The sequence below is a fragment of the Thermothelomyces thermophilus genome, chromosome 3 (genome assembly GCF_000226095.1).
Source record: "Thermothelomyces thermophilus ATCC 42464 chromosome 3, complete sequence".
Lineage (NCBI taxonomy): Eukaryota > Fungi > Ascomycota > Sordariomycetes > Sordariales > Chaetomiaceae > Thermothelomyces > Thermothelomyces thermophilus.
Genome location: NC_016474.1, coordinates 109,006 through 121,119, shown reverse-complemented (window position 1 = coordinate 121,119; position 12,114 = coordinate 109,006). Strand labels below are relative to the sequence as shown.

The 12,114-nt window shown below is 58.1% G+C and overlaps 2 protein-coding genes across 2 annotated transcripts; one reads left to right on the top strand and one right to left on the bottom strand.

Annotated features, from left to right (window-relative positions):
• Positions 1 to 2,423: 2,423 nt before the first annotated feature.
• Positions 2,424 to 5,948, top strand: MYCTH_2303122 (uncharacterized protein). Its single transcript, XM_003662428.1, has 2 exons — positions 2,424 to 4,559; positions 4,633 to 5,948. Exons 1-2 carry the CDS (start codon positions 2,487 to 2,489, stop codon positions 5,824 to 5,826), a joined length of 3,267 nt encoding a protein of 1,088 aa, XP_003662476.1. The 5' UTR covers positions 2,424 to 2,486; the 3' UTR covers positions 5,827 to 5,948.
• Positions 5,949 to 7,860: 1,912 nt separating this feature from the next.
• Positions 7,861 to 10,453, bottom strand: MYCTH_2303121 (uncharacterized protein). Its single transcript, XM_003662427.1, has one exon. It carries the CDS (start codon positions 9,990 to 9,992, stop codon positions 7,998 to 8,000), a length of 1,995 nt encoding a protein of 664 aa, XP_003662475.1. The 5' UTR covers positions 9,993 to 10,453; the 3' UTR covers positions 7,861 to 7,997.
• Between the last annotated feature and the right edge of the window lie 1,661 nt (positions 10,454 to 12,114).

Below are 12,114 nucleotides of genomic sequence, written 5' to 3'. Positions count from 1 at the left end.
TTCGGCTTCATGCTTTGAGTGTAGAACTTGATCTCAGAGACTCGGGAAAAAAAAAAAAAAAAAAAAAAAAAAAAAAAAAAAAAAAAAAAGCTTTCAACTTGAAGCGACGAGGATGTAACTAGCCCCACCGATGACGTACCCCACTGCAGCGGTTTTGCAACTCTCCGCTTAACTGCAGATTGCCGAGCTTGGCCCGCAGACTCTCCGCAACACCGCAACCCGATGGGAGTTAACTCTGCAAGTATTCAACAGAGATATTGGTCCGCCTGACAACAACGCTGTTGACAGATGAATCGAGATACTGTCTTCATAGAAGCCGACAATGTTTTAGAGCCGACGACAAATAATTCGTTGTTTGCTTTATCTTTTGAGACAGGACAGGACAGGTACTGTGTGCATCTTCGAAGCCCAGCACATGCACGGAATGTTTATTGTACGGAATATCACATGTGCGGAGTTTCGAATTAAAGTCAGGAACGAACTCCGTACAGCCCACTTTATTGGGCGTAGCTCGGGGCCAAAGTCCAGAACCAGATTGGGCGAAATGATTCGTCAAGCAACCCAAGTCTGGTCGTATTGCTGGCGCCCTTGGCATTGCTGCTGCGCCCTGAAGTTGGCGCATCTGAGAAGTCGACAGCGTTTCGCCTGAGAAGTTCGCACATACCATACAGTTGGGAGGGGGTGTGTTTCATTGGTCAGTTTGCAATGATTACCGATTCTCTGCTCAGTCAGCGACTTCGTGAGCAGGTCAGGGCCGCGTCAGTCAAAATGATGTTCCTTTATGTCTCGTTGAGGACGCTTCCACCTGTTGCCCAACGGCATGGCGCTTCAAACCAACACGGATAATGTAATTACCTATGTACCGAAAGAAAGAGCTCATCAGACCATTCATCAGCCGTTCGGGGATTGAAGGGGTCTTGTGGTCCTGTGGAACATTGGTCATGGGCTAGGCACCGGGTCATTGGCCGCCTCCAGCTGCCCCACCATACCCACCCGACTTTCTCGAAGTGCGATAGTACGAGCAAGGGTTCGCCTGCTCAAACTACATCATCGCTCCGATGGAGCTGCAGATACTGGATGGCGTTCGAATCGCCATCTTCACCATTCCAGGTTCCTGGAAGCCGAAAGACCCTGCTTCCGGGAGACTCGGTGTCCCGGGGCGTCCATTGTGCTGTCCTCGCGTACACTAATGGTACCGATCTCTCGCCTCTAGAATCCCGTACTTTCCCTCCCCGTCATGACCGCATTTAGTTAGTTTGTTGGCCTACTAATGTACCGCACCCGTTGCGCGGAAATATCGCTGCCCTTCCCTCCCCACGTGCTTATTCCCTCTCCGCCAGACTCAGACGACTTGGCCGCCGCCCGCTGGTGACGGCTCCAGCGCGGACCGACCGAACAAAGAGCAGAGAGACGCCGAGACGCCCACGAATCCCACGCATCCGGCACGCCGCGAGCGGAAGCGTTAAGGGTGCGGCGCTACATACCAGATCTCCTGCGCCGCATCGAACTGGCACAGCAAAACGACCCGAACCGTCGACCGTGACCTCGGCGGCGTTGCGTTGGTTCTCTTTGATATTATACCTCGGTGGGCGCCGAGGAACACACCACGCATTCCCTTCCCGCACACCTTTGTTCTAGGCTCGACACTGCTGCGTCTGTCAGCCCATTGACGACGATACGTGGCCCCGCGCTGCCTCGAAGAGAAGAATAACAAACACAGGACGACGGGGGAGCTCGGCGAGAACATTCACAAAGCCCGCCATTCTGCAAACCCCCCTGTGCTTGACTGATCATAATGGGGATGCTCTGATTCAGGCACCCAAGGTACGTCAAGGTGCTGCTGGCTTGAAGTGCTGCTTGAGCACACCCATCCCCTCCAAAAGAATCGTTGTCGCAAACAAACATCCACCACCCTTGTTTACCCTACCCTTAATTCTCCATGACCATGCTTCTCGGACGCTTTGGGCGCCCGCAAACTGCCGGCATGCCTGTCAGGCCCTGGCGCCGCGGTTTGGAGCATCGCCAGAGTTCGGCCCACCGAGCAGAACGTGCGCACCAATGGGCACCCCGCTAGAAACGAGTCGGCGCATTGTGTCCCATCTCACGTCAACATCAGACCGTCTCGGATCATGCACTTCCAGCCCGTCTCCGCTCCCCGCCAACGCCCGCGCCTCTGGGACTCGGCCTGTTGGATGTCGAGGACGAGTCGAGCTTCTTTATGCACGGCTGCTGCGTGTTGGTTGTTGTTGGGTGCCTGTCTCCCTCTCCGCCTCGATTCCATTTCTCTGTTCCCTCTAATTACATGCCTACTATCTGTGCCTTCTTGTTCCTTTTTCCTTTGCCTTGTCTAGCTCCCGATGCAGCGGCCCTGATGCAGCGATGCCGCCCCTTCCCCTCCGCCGCCGCCGAAGCAGCCGCCGCCGCCGCTGCCGCTCCGACCCGCATGCCGCTCTTCCTGCCGCGCTTCCGCTGCTAACCGCGTCGCCATGCCTTCTGCAGGTCCCGAACATGACTTCCAGGTGCCTCGAGAGCCATACTGTCGCTCTGCCCACGGCACCGTGTATTATTTTCCGAGACGACAGGCCGACCACGGGCGCCGTCTCGATCCCGATCACTTCCCGGCCGCGCTGATCCAGCCCCGCCAGCGACGTCCACACTCCATCCACATCGTATCATACCCACCAGGCTTTGTGCCGCCCGATCTGCGGTCGCCAAAGACGTCGAGAGGCACCGCTGCGAGACAGGAGAAGAGGAAGAGGAGGAAGAGAGAGAAGGAGGAAGCGAAGCAGAGGAAGAAGGGAGAAAAGGAGAGGGAGAGACAAGAGAAGGAGAGGAGACGAGCCGACAAGGAAAACAGCGAGAAGCAACAGAAGAGGCGGTCTTTGCGGTCACTTTCGTCCGGCAGCGGCAGATTTGGCAGGGTGGTCGACAAAATTGTTGCCGCCTTCTCCATCACGCCGAAACCACCGCCCGCCGCCTCCGCTCGCCCGGCCGGGAACACCCCCCGGTCTCGTCCGTCAAGCTTCATCAGCTTTGCTCGGAGACTTTCCCGTCTCGAACCGGCGACGTCTGAGCCCATCCTTGCCGGTGAGCCGGATCCCGAACCTGCCAGCATGACCGCCGTTACAGTGCCCCGGCCCCAAGCCGCAATCACAACGGCCGTGATGCCGGAAAACCGGAACACCATCATGTCGATCCGGTCCTCTAAGAGCATGATGAGCTCATCCGCTTGCGAAGTCCAGAAGCCGGTCGCGTCCGGCAGTGGCGTGTCATGTTCCATCCTGCTGGCCGAGCCCAACGTCTTCCTGAGCGGCTTCGACCACGACCGCCACACGCGCCGCAGCATTCAGAGCACCAGCGCCCTGCTACGCGGGAAGCTGCAGCTAAACGTCTCCAAGAATGTCAAGATCAAGGCTATCACGTTGAGGCTGGTTGGCAAGGGGAGAACCGAATGGCCCGAAGGTATACCTCCGTCCAAGTCAGAGGTGTTTGAAGAGACGACCCTACGCGCTCAGTCTCTGATCTTCTTCCACGCCATGCACGAGGGCATGTGGGACACCGAGTACGGCAGCCAATGTACCTACATCCTCAAGAACGCAAGCCCCATGGGCTCGCGACACTCGACCGTCACCAGCGGATCTCTCCCGATACCCGGCAAGGGCCGCAGCAGTACCCTGACCGCCAAGGAGCTGAAGCGGCTCTCGCTTCAATCCGTCAACTCGCGTAGCTTCGGCAAGGCCGATTCTCCGCACATCAACCATGTTCATGCAAAAGGGTACAAGATCTTCCCCCCCGGAACCTACGAGTACGCGTTCGAACTGCCCATCGACCACAGCCAGCCCGAGACGGCGAGACTCCCGTTCGGGTCCGTTCGGTGGGACCTGGAGATGACCGTGGAGCGCGCGGGCGCCTTCAAGCCGAACCTTCACGGCTCAAGGGAGGTGTCGATCGTTCGCTTGCCGGACCAGATATCGCTCGAGACGGTCGAGCCCATCTCCATCAGTCGTCTCTGGGAGGACCAGCTGCACTACGACATTGTCATCTCAGGCAAGAGCTTTCCCATCGGCGCCAAGATACCCATCGCCTTCAAGCTCACGCCGCTCGCCAAGGTGCAGGTCCACAGGCTCAGGGTGTTCGTGACCGAAAACATCGAATACTGGACCAACGACCGCCGCGTGACGCGAAAAGACGCCGGCCGCAAGATTCTGCTCCTGGAGAAGGCGGCCGGAATGCCGCTAGACAAGCGCTTCTCCGCAAGCGACGTTCGCGTGGTTTGCGGCGGCGAACTCTCACCCGAACAGCGAGAGGAGGCTCGGATGATGGCTGCGCGCCGCAGGATGAGGGACGCGTCGTGGAACCGCGGATCCCCGGAGCCACTGCCGGAGCCCAGCGACAACCTGCTGGGCGACCTCGATCTCGGTCTCGAGACCTTCTGGGGCAGCACCGAGATCGAGATGAACGTCCAGCTCCCGACCTGCGACATGATGGCGCGTGATAAGCTCTTGCGTCTGCATCCGGACTGCAGCTGGAAGAATGTGAACGTCTTCCACTGGATTAAGGTAAAAAAAACACTGCGCCACTACCCCCAAGTGACGCCCGGAGTATTACAGGCTAACACTAGCACTTACTTAGGTCGTCATGCGCATCTCTCGGTCGGACCCGGACGATCCGACAGGGAAACGCCGCAGGCATTTCGAGATCAGCATCGACAGCCCATTCACAGTCCTCAACTGCCGCGCGACGCAGGCCAACACGGCACTCCCCCGGTATAGCGGCAGCGGCGCCCCGGTGATCCCCGAGCAACGCCAGCAAATGTCGTGCGGCTGTCCAGACGCTCAACCGCTCGACCCAAGCGCGGCCGCGCTTGCCCGGCCCCTTACGCTGGTCGAACAAGACTTCATCAACGCCAGCGGGCGGCGATTGCGCCTCGACGGCTCGGCTAGCCTCCCTAGCGTGCCGCTAGCCGCCCATCGACCGAGCGGCCGACAAACCGTCTCCTCCAGCGACGCCCGCCCGGAAACGTTCTTCACCCCGACAGAGCAGGACCGCCCGATTCACCTCCTCCGGTACCCGTCTCACAATCCGCCCGCCTTCGACGCCGATGAGCCCCCACCTCCCCTGCCGCTGCAGACACCTCCGCCGCAGTACGACCTCATCGTCGGCACCCCGAGCGTTGACGGTCTGGCGGATTACTTTGCCCGTCTCGCAGCATATGAGGGCAATGAGGGCAACGGCGCCGCGGGAGCATGTCCAGGCGGAGAAGAACAGGCTGCAGACCGAGTCGAGAGCGGGAGCGACGCGGACACCGTCGGCCCGGACACCGACAACACTGGCGGCGAGGCCACGCGGCCGTCGACGGCATCCACCGCCCCGCCTCCCGTGCTACCGCAGCAACCTTCACCAGCCGGAGCTGTGGCGCACTGGCACGCCGACACAAGCACCGGCACGGTCGGGGACGAGGTTGACCCCTTCAAGAATCTCTCCATGGATTCGGGCGACCAGGAGAGCGGGAGGCCTCCGACAGAAGCGCCAGCGCCAGCGCCAGCGCCAGCGCCGACACTGGCTCCGGCACCGGCTCCCTGCCCAGGAAGCCGCGGAGGCGGCGACGACGGCGACGACGCGGCCGACGCCGAGTCGTCTGGGTCGGAAGACAGCGTCGACGAAGAGCACGGCCGCGCGCGACTGCACCGGGGCGGGCGCGTCAACGTGGCCAACCCGCGGACGCCCGGCGGCCGGATGGTGCCCAGCCGCAGCCTCGAGATCGAACGGCCCACCGTGCGGCTGGACATGACGAACGTGCTGAGGCGGAGAGCGGACCGGGCGTGATGATATATACATATGATATTCTCTTTCCTCAACACCCCCCTCCCCTTTTTTTTTCCCCCACCTCCCCTCTGAGGTCGGAGTTACGCATCTTCTGCTGGCATTGCTCCTGCACCAGTGACACCTATGGGTTTGAAAGGAGTGTGGCCGTTGGGAGACGAAGAAGAATGATCACAAAAACAAGAAAAAAGAAAAGAAAAAAAAACAGCCGGCAACTTTGGGGAAGCAAAAGGCAATCAAGGGTTATTAGAGGCGTCCCATGGTTTCCCAGACCATGCCTTCTGTGTGTTGGTGTATGGTCGGTATGTTGTTCCTGATATTGCGTTGATGATGGGATGATGTCCTAGGAGTTTCATTATAATAATAGCGGTTGGATATGCTTTTTTTTCTTCTATTGCTTCTTTGGGGGATAGAGACGGGCTGCGGACAACAGGGTCTGCGCACCCACAGGGTTTCTTTCAACGAACGGACATACGAACCACGAACGACTGCATCGGTTTCGATGGGGAGCATACCTACTTCCATGACATGCATTACGGGATGACATGCATTATGCGACGGGAAGATCACGGATCGGCTCTGGGGTGGGTGGCTACCGTGTTTTTTTTTTTTTTCTCTTCTTCTTTTTCTTGGACTATAGGGGTTGGGTGGCTTTGTATCTATGTAATCCTTACCCGGCGTATGCGTAGCATGACGAGAACGATAGTTTCCTTTTCAATGGGCACAAACAACAGTACCGACGACCAAAGTGAGTGTACCCTCGTCGGTCCCCCATAATATGCAGTCTTGCGTTTTGTTGTAAATACCTCCTTTGGTTTGGCTTGGGAATGGAAAGTCCTGCCCGAGACCGAGCCTCCGGAGCTTCTCTTCGGGCGCTTCCTGATCCTCCTCCTCTCCGGCGATCTAAAAGGGTCTTTTCGGCAAGTCGTGGTGGCAGGGAGTTGCGGCGTCGTCGGCAACCACCGTTAACTAACTACTCCCGCCAAACTCCGCCCAGACACTATTTAAATAGACACTCCATCATGCCGCCGGCCCGACTTCCAGACTGGAAGCTCGTCCTTGCTCATCCCAACCCCGCGACAATTTGCCCTTCGTGATCCACTTCCGGGAGTTTCTCGAATTGGATGTGGAGCAAAGGTAAGTAAGCAGGTTTGAACCAATAATTATCTGACTCGGAGCATGACATGACGAAGTCAGGGAGGCAGAAAGATAATTACAAGTCACGCAAGGCCATAGGTAAGCTGTTTCCGTAGTGTAACTGACAAGAGACGAAAACAATCAAGACTCAGGCCCAAGCAGAGAGGTAAGGTGTTTTGAATATCCGGATGACACGCTAGCCAGTCGAGGAACAAACACGCACAAACTGAAGTCGGCTGGTGTGACTCGTGTTCCGCCTGAAACTGTGTGTGTTGAATCTTCTCTCTCCGCGATAAGAGCCTGGATTACACTGGCTTCTCTCCTTCTCTCCTTGTGCAAGTCATGCAAAGGTCGAACATGAGTCTGATTACAAGGGAAATGACACATGAAGTGGCGAGAAAGGGGCCCCACAACTTGTCAACTCTGCTTTGAGCAGAGCATGTCGTCTCTGGCATTTGCAAACTTCAGCTTTCTCGCTATCATCATAGTGGGGGAGGCGCTCCCCCCCTTCGCTTCCGGCCGGCCCTGGCGCGGTTGGGGATTAATTACCCTTCCCTCCTCCGTCGACAGGCTCTGTACCCTACTAATAGCATTTAGAGGGGTGCTGTTTTGGCTACACCGCGATCTGCTCTCCGTTGCCAGCAAAAAAAGTCTGATGCCACAAGATGCCAACATTCTTTCACAGACGGCAGCTGCAAAGCTGTCAAGAGTACATCCCAAATATCCACGTCCCCCGGAATCACAATCCGCTGCAGTGAAGTAGCAGCTGCCTCCGAATGCAAAGCGCCCTGTATCCCCTCATCCCGGCGGGGTCCCAAACGCCGTTGGCCCATGAACCTCATATCAACCTCAATACGATTATGATCTCGCCCACGAATCTTCCTAGAGCAGCCAAATCGAACCGTAACGCCGACTATGCAAATGTATCATCGCGAAAAACAAAAAAAAAAAGGTAAACACCTGATAATAGTACAAAACTGAGCTCTTGGGCTCAAGAAGACCAAAACAACGCCGCATTGGCAAATGCGGCCAACCGCTTAGTACTGTCCCGGATAGGAAGGCCCGGCTCGTGCAGCAGGCGTCAGTTGATACTGCGCCCGCGACTGTTGAGAGTGCGCAGGAAGGTTCGGTAGCATCTGCGGGACCGGGGGCTGGTGGTAACCAGCTACCCGGTGTGCGCTGTCAAGAAACTCTGGGACGATGCCTGTGCGGTACTCGTTGCGCTTCCCGAGCGGCTGGTAGTGCATCTGGTTCGGAAGCACTGGGTTCGGCAGCTGGTACTGTTGCAGGAAGGCCGACGGCGGTGGGTACAGCAACGTGTTGACGTGTCGAACGGGCTTGTACGGACTGTTGCGCTGTTGAAGGTAGATGGAGGGCGAGTGGGAGATGGGCGTGTGCAGGCCGCTGGTGGTACCGTTGCCCATGACAAGCGGAGAAGAGCCGGGGTAGGCAGCTAGCGTATTCTGAGGCGACAGTCGCTTCGTAGGGGTGTTGTAGCTCATCGGCGGGAAGCTCGTTGTTGGCGTTACGGCTCCGCCGCTTGCCGGAACAGGTTGCGATGGCGGATACGTCGTGGCTGAGAACACTATCGACATAGCGCGAGCACCCGAAGCGAGAGGTGGCAGTGACAGAGGAGGCTGCTGAAGTGTGTACGCCGATGAGGTGTAGGTCTGAGGCTGCGTGACAGTCACGTCCGCGGTGGCCTGGGCCGTGTTCAGTGTCAAGCTAGGCACATGCTGTCGACCGTGGTCAGGCAGCGGGGCAGGCACAGGACGAGATTGCACAGGAGCAACGCTCCCCGCACCAGCAAGGCCGACCTGGGCCTGCAGGCCGTTCGACGAATATTGCAAGGGTGCCTGCGAGGAGGCATTTCCCTGTACGGCCGGTAACAGACTCGCCCGCTTGGCCGGATGCTCGGCCTGGTTCTCTTCGGGAAAGCTGCGCTTCCGGTGCAGGGACGGCTGAGGCTTCAATGCCAAGGGTGAATTCGCGTTGCTACCGCCATGCGACGTTATCCAATTCTGGCTCGCGTTGGCCGCAGGGCCTAAGTTGGGCGATTGGAAACTGGACGAATGTGTCGTTGACTGAAGGCCCGGGGTCAAGGGTACGGTCGGGGAGTGCAGCGGCGAGGCATAGGCCCGGTGCGTCGGCGACGGGATCATGAGTGGCGAGGGCGCGGAAGACTGTGCCTGCTGCGCCAGTTCGACGTATGACCAAAACCTGGCCAGCTTATCGAGCCACTGTTCCCACTCCTCAGCCGAGACCAACAGGCTATAGCGCATGTTGCTCAGGAACTCGACCTCCATGACGTGAATTTCGTTGACCGAGATGCCCGACACATCCGCCCACGTCTTGTTCGTGTAGGTGTTGTCGTCCAGAAACTTGTTGCCCAGCATCAAAGCCACTGTCAGCAGTCGGTACTCGCTCCCCGGACGACCCTTGACCGTGGGATTCGCCTTCTTTAACCGGTGGATATAGAGCAGTGCCAAGATCACGACATTCTGCGTGACCTGCGTCGTTGTCAAGACTGATGAGACCCATTTCTTGAAATGTTGGCTTGCGACGGCGGCCGGCGCGAGCGGCTGGACTTGCACGCCGGGAACGAGCTTCTTGGTCGTTTCCAGCCTCTCCAGCAGCTTCGTCGACTCAAACCAAAAGAGCGCAGCTATCTCGGCCATGAAATCAGATATGCTCCCCCCTCTTGCGCTTATCCGCTCCGGAATGCTCATGCTGTGCTGCGTCATCTTAGAGCTCGCGGGACTCTGCGACGGGGAATGGGCAGGGATGGGTGTTGGTTGTTTAGGTTTTTGCGAGCTGCTTTGCCGTTGCGAATGTTCCGACACCGTCGTCGACGAGGGGCCTGTCGCAGCCAGAGCGGTTGGCGGCACGGGGCGTCGGTAGGAGGTTGCGGTTTTGGAACTTTCGGAGGGGTTCGGCAGAGACGCGGAGCATCGCGAAACCGGGTCAAAGAGCTGTTCGTTTGGTACTGGCCGCTCGTTCAAGACCGACCGCCGCCGGTCTGGTTGCGGCATTGATGGTACGTAGGAGGAGGGAGGATGGAGAAAATAGTTCTCGCATGAGCGGAGGTGCGAAACTTCGTACGTAGTCCCCATATTCTCGTCGGTTGGTGGCGCGCAACGGCCACGGGGAAACAGTAAATTGAGGTGCCGCGGGTGCTGCACCGCGGAGAGAAACCCGCTGGCGGACGGGGAATCAAGATGGAAGCGGCGGACTGCGTAGCGATGCCGAGCTCATGGAGCTGGTAGGAGTCAAGTGGGTCGGCAAAGGGAGTGAGGGTTGGGAGATGGCGACGACGCGAGCTTGGCGGCTGATGGTCCTGGAGAAGCTCACGGGGAAAAGAAGTTGCAAGTAGTTGCCATGAATTGGCGTGTATACCGGGGCTGAGATTCTCGACGCCCAGAAAGGAAGTAGCACCTGCCCGTAGTCTCCGAGGTCCTTTCCAAGCGGTTCGGGGTTCGAGATACGCGGGGCCTTTCTTGCTCCTTCCGTACACCAGGCAAAGCGTTCAACAGGTACCCACTAAGATCCAGAGCTAGAATGCCTTCAATTGCTCGAGCCCTGAACTGAGTATCGTTCCTTCTTCCTTCAACATTCCCGGATTTCACATCACGGGCTTTCGAGGTTCAACGGCGGGGAGAGGAGGGAGGTCTCCGACACTGGTCGACTCGACGGAGGGACGGAGGGAGGGACGGAGGGGTGAGCTGGCCAAGTCCTCTCTTCTCAACAATGGTGAAGCAGTCCCGGCGGCGACGGTCTCGTCGAGCCTCGTGGAGGGGGCTTTGTTGCCTTTGTCAGAGAAGTCGCCCAAGGCCTGGATGTCCCGTCAGGGTGGTCTCCGCCAACGACCCGTGAATGGGGCACGCAACTGGGGTGGCCACGAGAGGTCACGGACGGATGCTCCACGGCAAGATCGGATCGGTGAGGTCACGAAGGGAGAGTTATGGGGGAGGAAGGGGCGGGAAGCTGGGCGAGGGCGAAGGCGATGACGACGAGAGACAGGAAGATCTGGAGGAGCAGCAGTGGACGGGGAGGATAATCCCCATACAGTGAAAACCTCCATAGCGATGGTCATCCATGTGAGGCGGTTGCGGAGGGTGTGTTGCTGCGTCTTAGTCCCGGTCGACGCAAATGCTGCTAGTGTAATTTACTTTGTCCCTGGTCGATGTCGTTGTCTGGGTGCGGTGCAAGGGGGTGGGAACCACCGTGCCGCCGCCTGTCGTGTTTGGTGCTTGCAGCGCCATCTGCTGCAGGCCGGTTCCTAGGTACGGAGCATATACCAGAGTACTTTCCACATCGTACTCTACGTACCTTGACCTACACGGTACAGTACGAGATTCGTTTGCAGGACTCTCGACCTACCAGACGCACCAAGCCGGCCCATAGTGACCTGAACCCGGCCAATCAAAACCCTGCCTGCCGGGCAGCAGCCTCCTCTTTCGAGATCCAGCCAGGCCCTCTCGCGGGCGCACACAGGCCTGTTACGGTTTAGCTCGCCTTCTTTTTATCTCGGCAGCCTTCCATTCCTTCGGCTGGGCATGTGCCATCTGTACACTAGTGTACACCGCGCCGTTCGTTCCTGCGCTTTTCTGGGCTGTCTTGGGATTGGCAGAGCGAATGGTGCATTTCGGGTCTGGGCTCGCCACCGGATTTGCTGGAACTTTTCATTCGGTCAGGCAGTGGATGTAGTCCGTACAGTACATCCACACCAGGTCAGTTAACGTTAGGTACTTGGATTAGTTGTAGTTAGCGAGTGGGTTGCGCTCCATTTCGCTTCGACTTCGCGATTCTCGGCGCTCTCAGTGGCCGTTCCAGAAGTTGCGGCAGGTGACTTTGTCGTCAGCATTGACGCACCCTCACTCCTTGCCCGCCGAACCTCTCCACTACGCCGCAATGAGACCTCCATTCCTTCAATCTCCAAACATCACGCGAGCTGCGCCAGCTGGTTGACGACGAGGGCGGGCCTCAACAGCGCACACACACACAGCCATTGCATATCGAGCATGCTTGAACAGTGGGTCCGCAAGGCGCCCCTGTGCTGTGTCAAACATCATCCCGTACGGAGTAGTGTAATTACTCTAAGGCTTGACCAGCGCCCAACAGCCGAGCCACTGCCAGTGGTTGCAACCTGGACGG

Bases quoted from the DNA above. Each gene is read 5' to 3' on its own strand.
- MYCTH_2303121 (XM_003662427.1), bottom strand. From the start codon at position 9,992: ATGCCGCAACCAGACCGGCGGCGGTCGGTCTTGAACGAGCGGCCAGTA.
- MYCTH_2303122 (XM_003662428.1), top strand. From the start codon at position 2,487: ATGCCTTCTGCAGGTCCCGAACATGACTTCCAGGTGCCTCGAGAGCCA. The intron at 4,560-4,632 runs GTAAAAAAAACA...GCACTTACTTAG, and splicing joins ACGTCTTCCACTGGATTAAG to GTCGTCATGCGCATCTCTCG.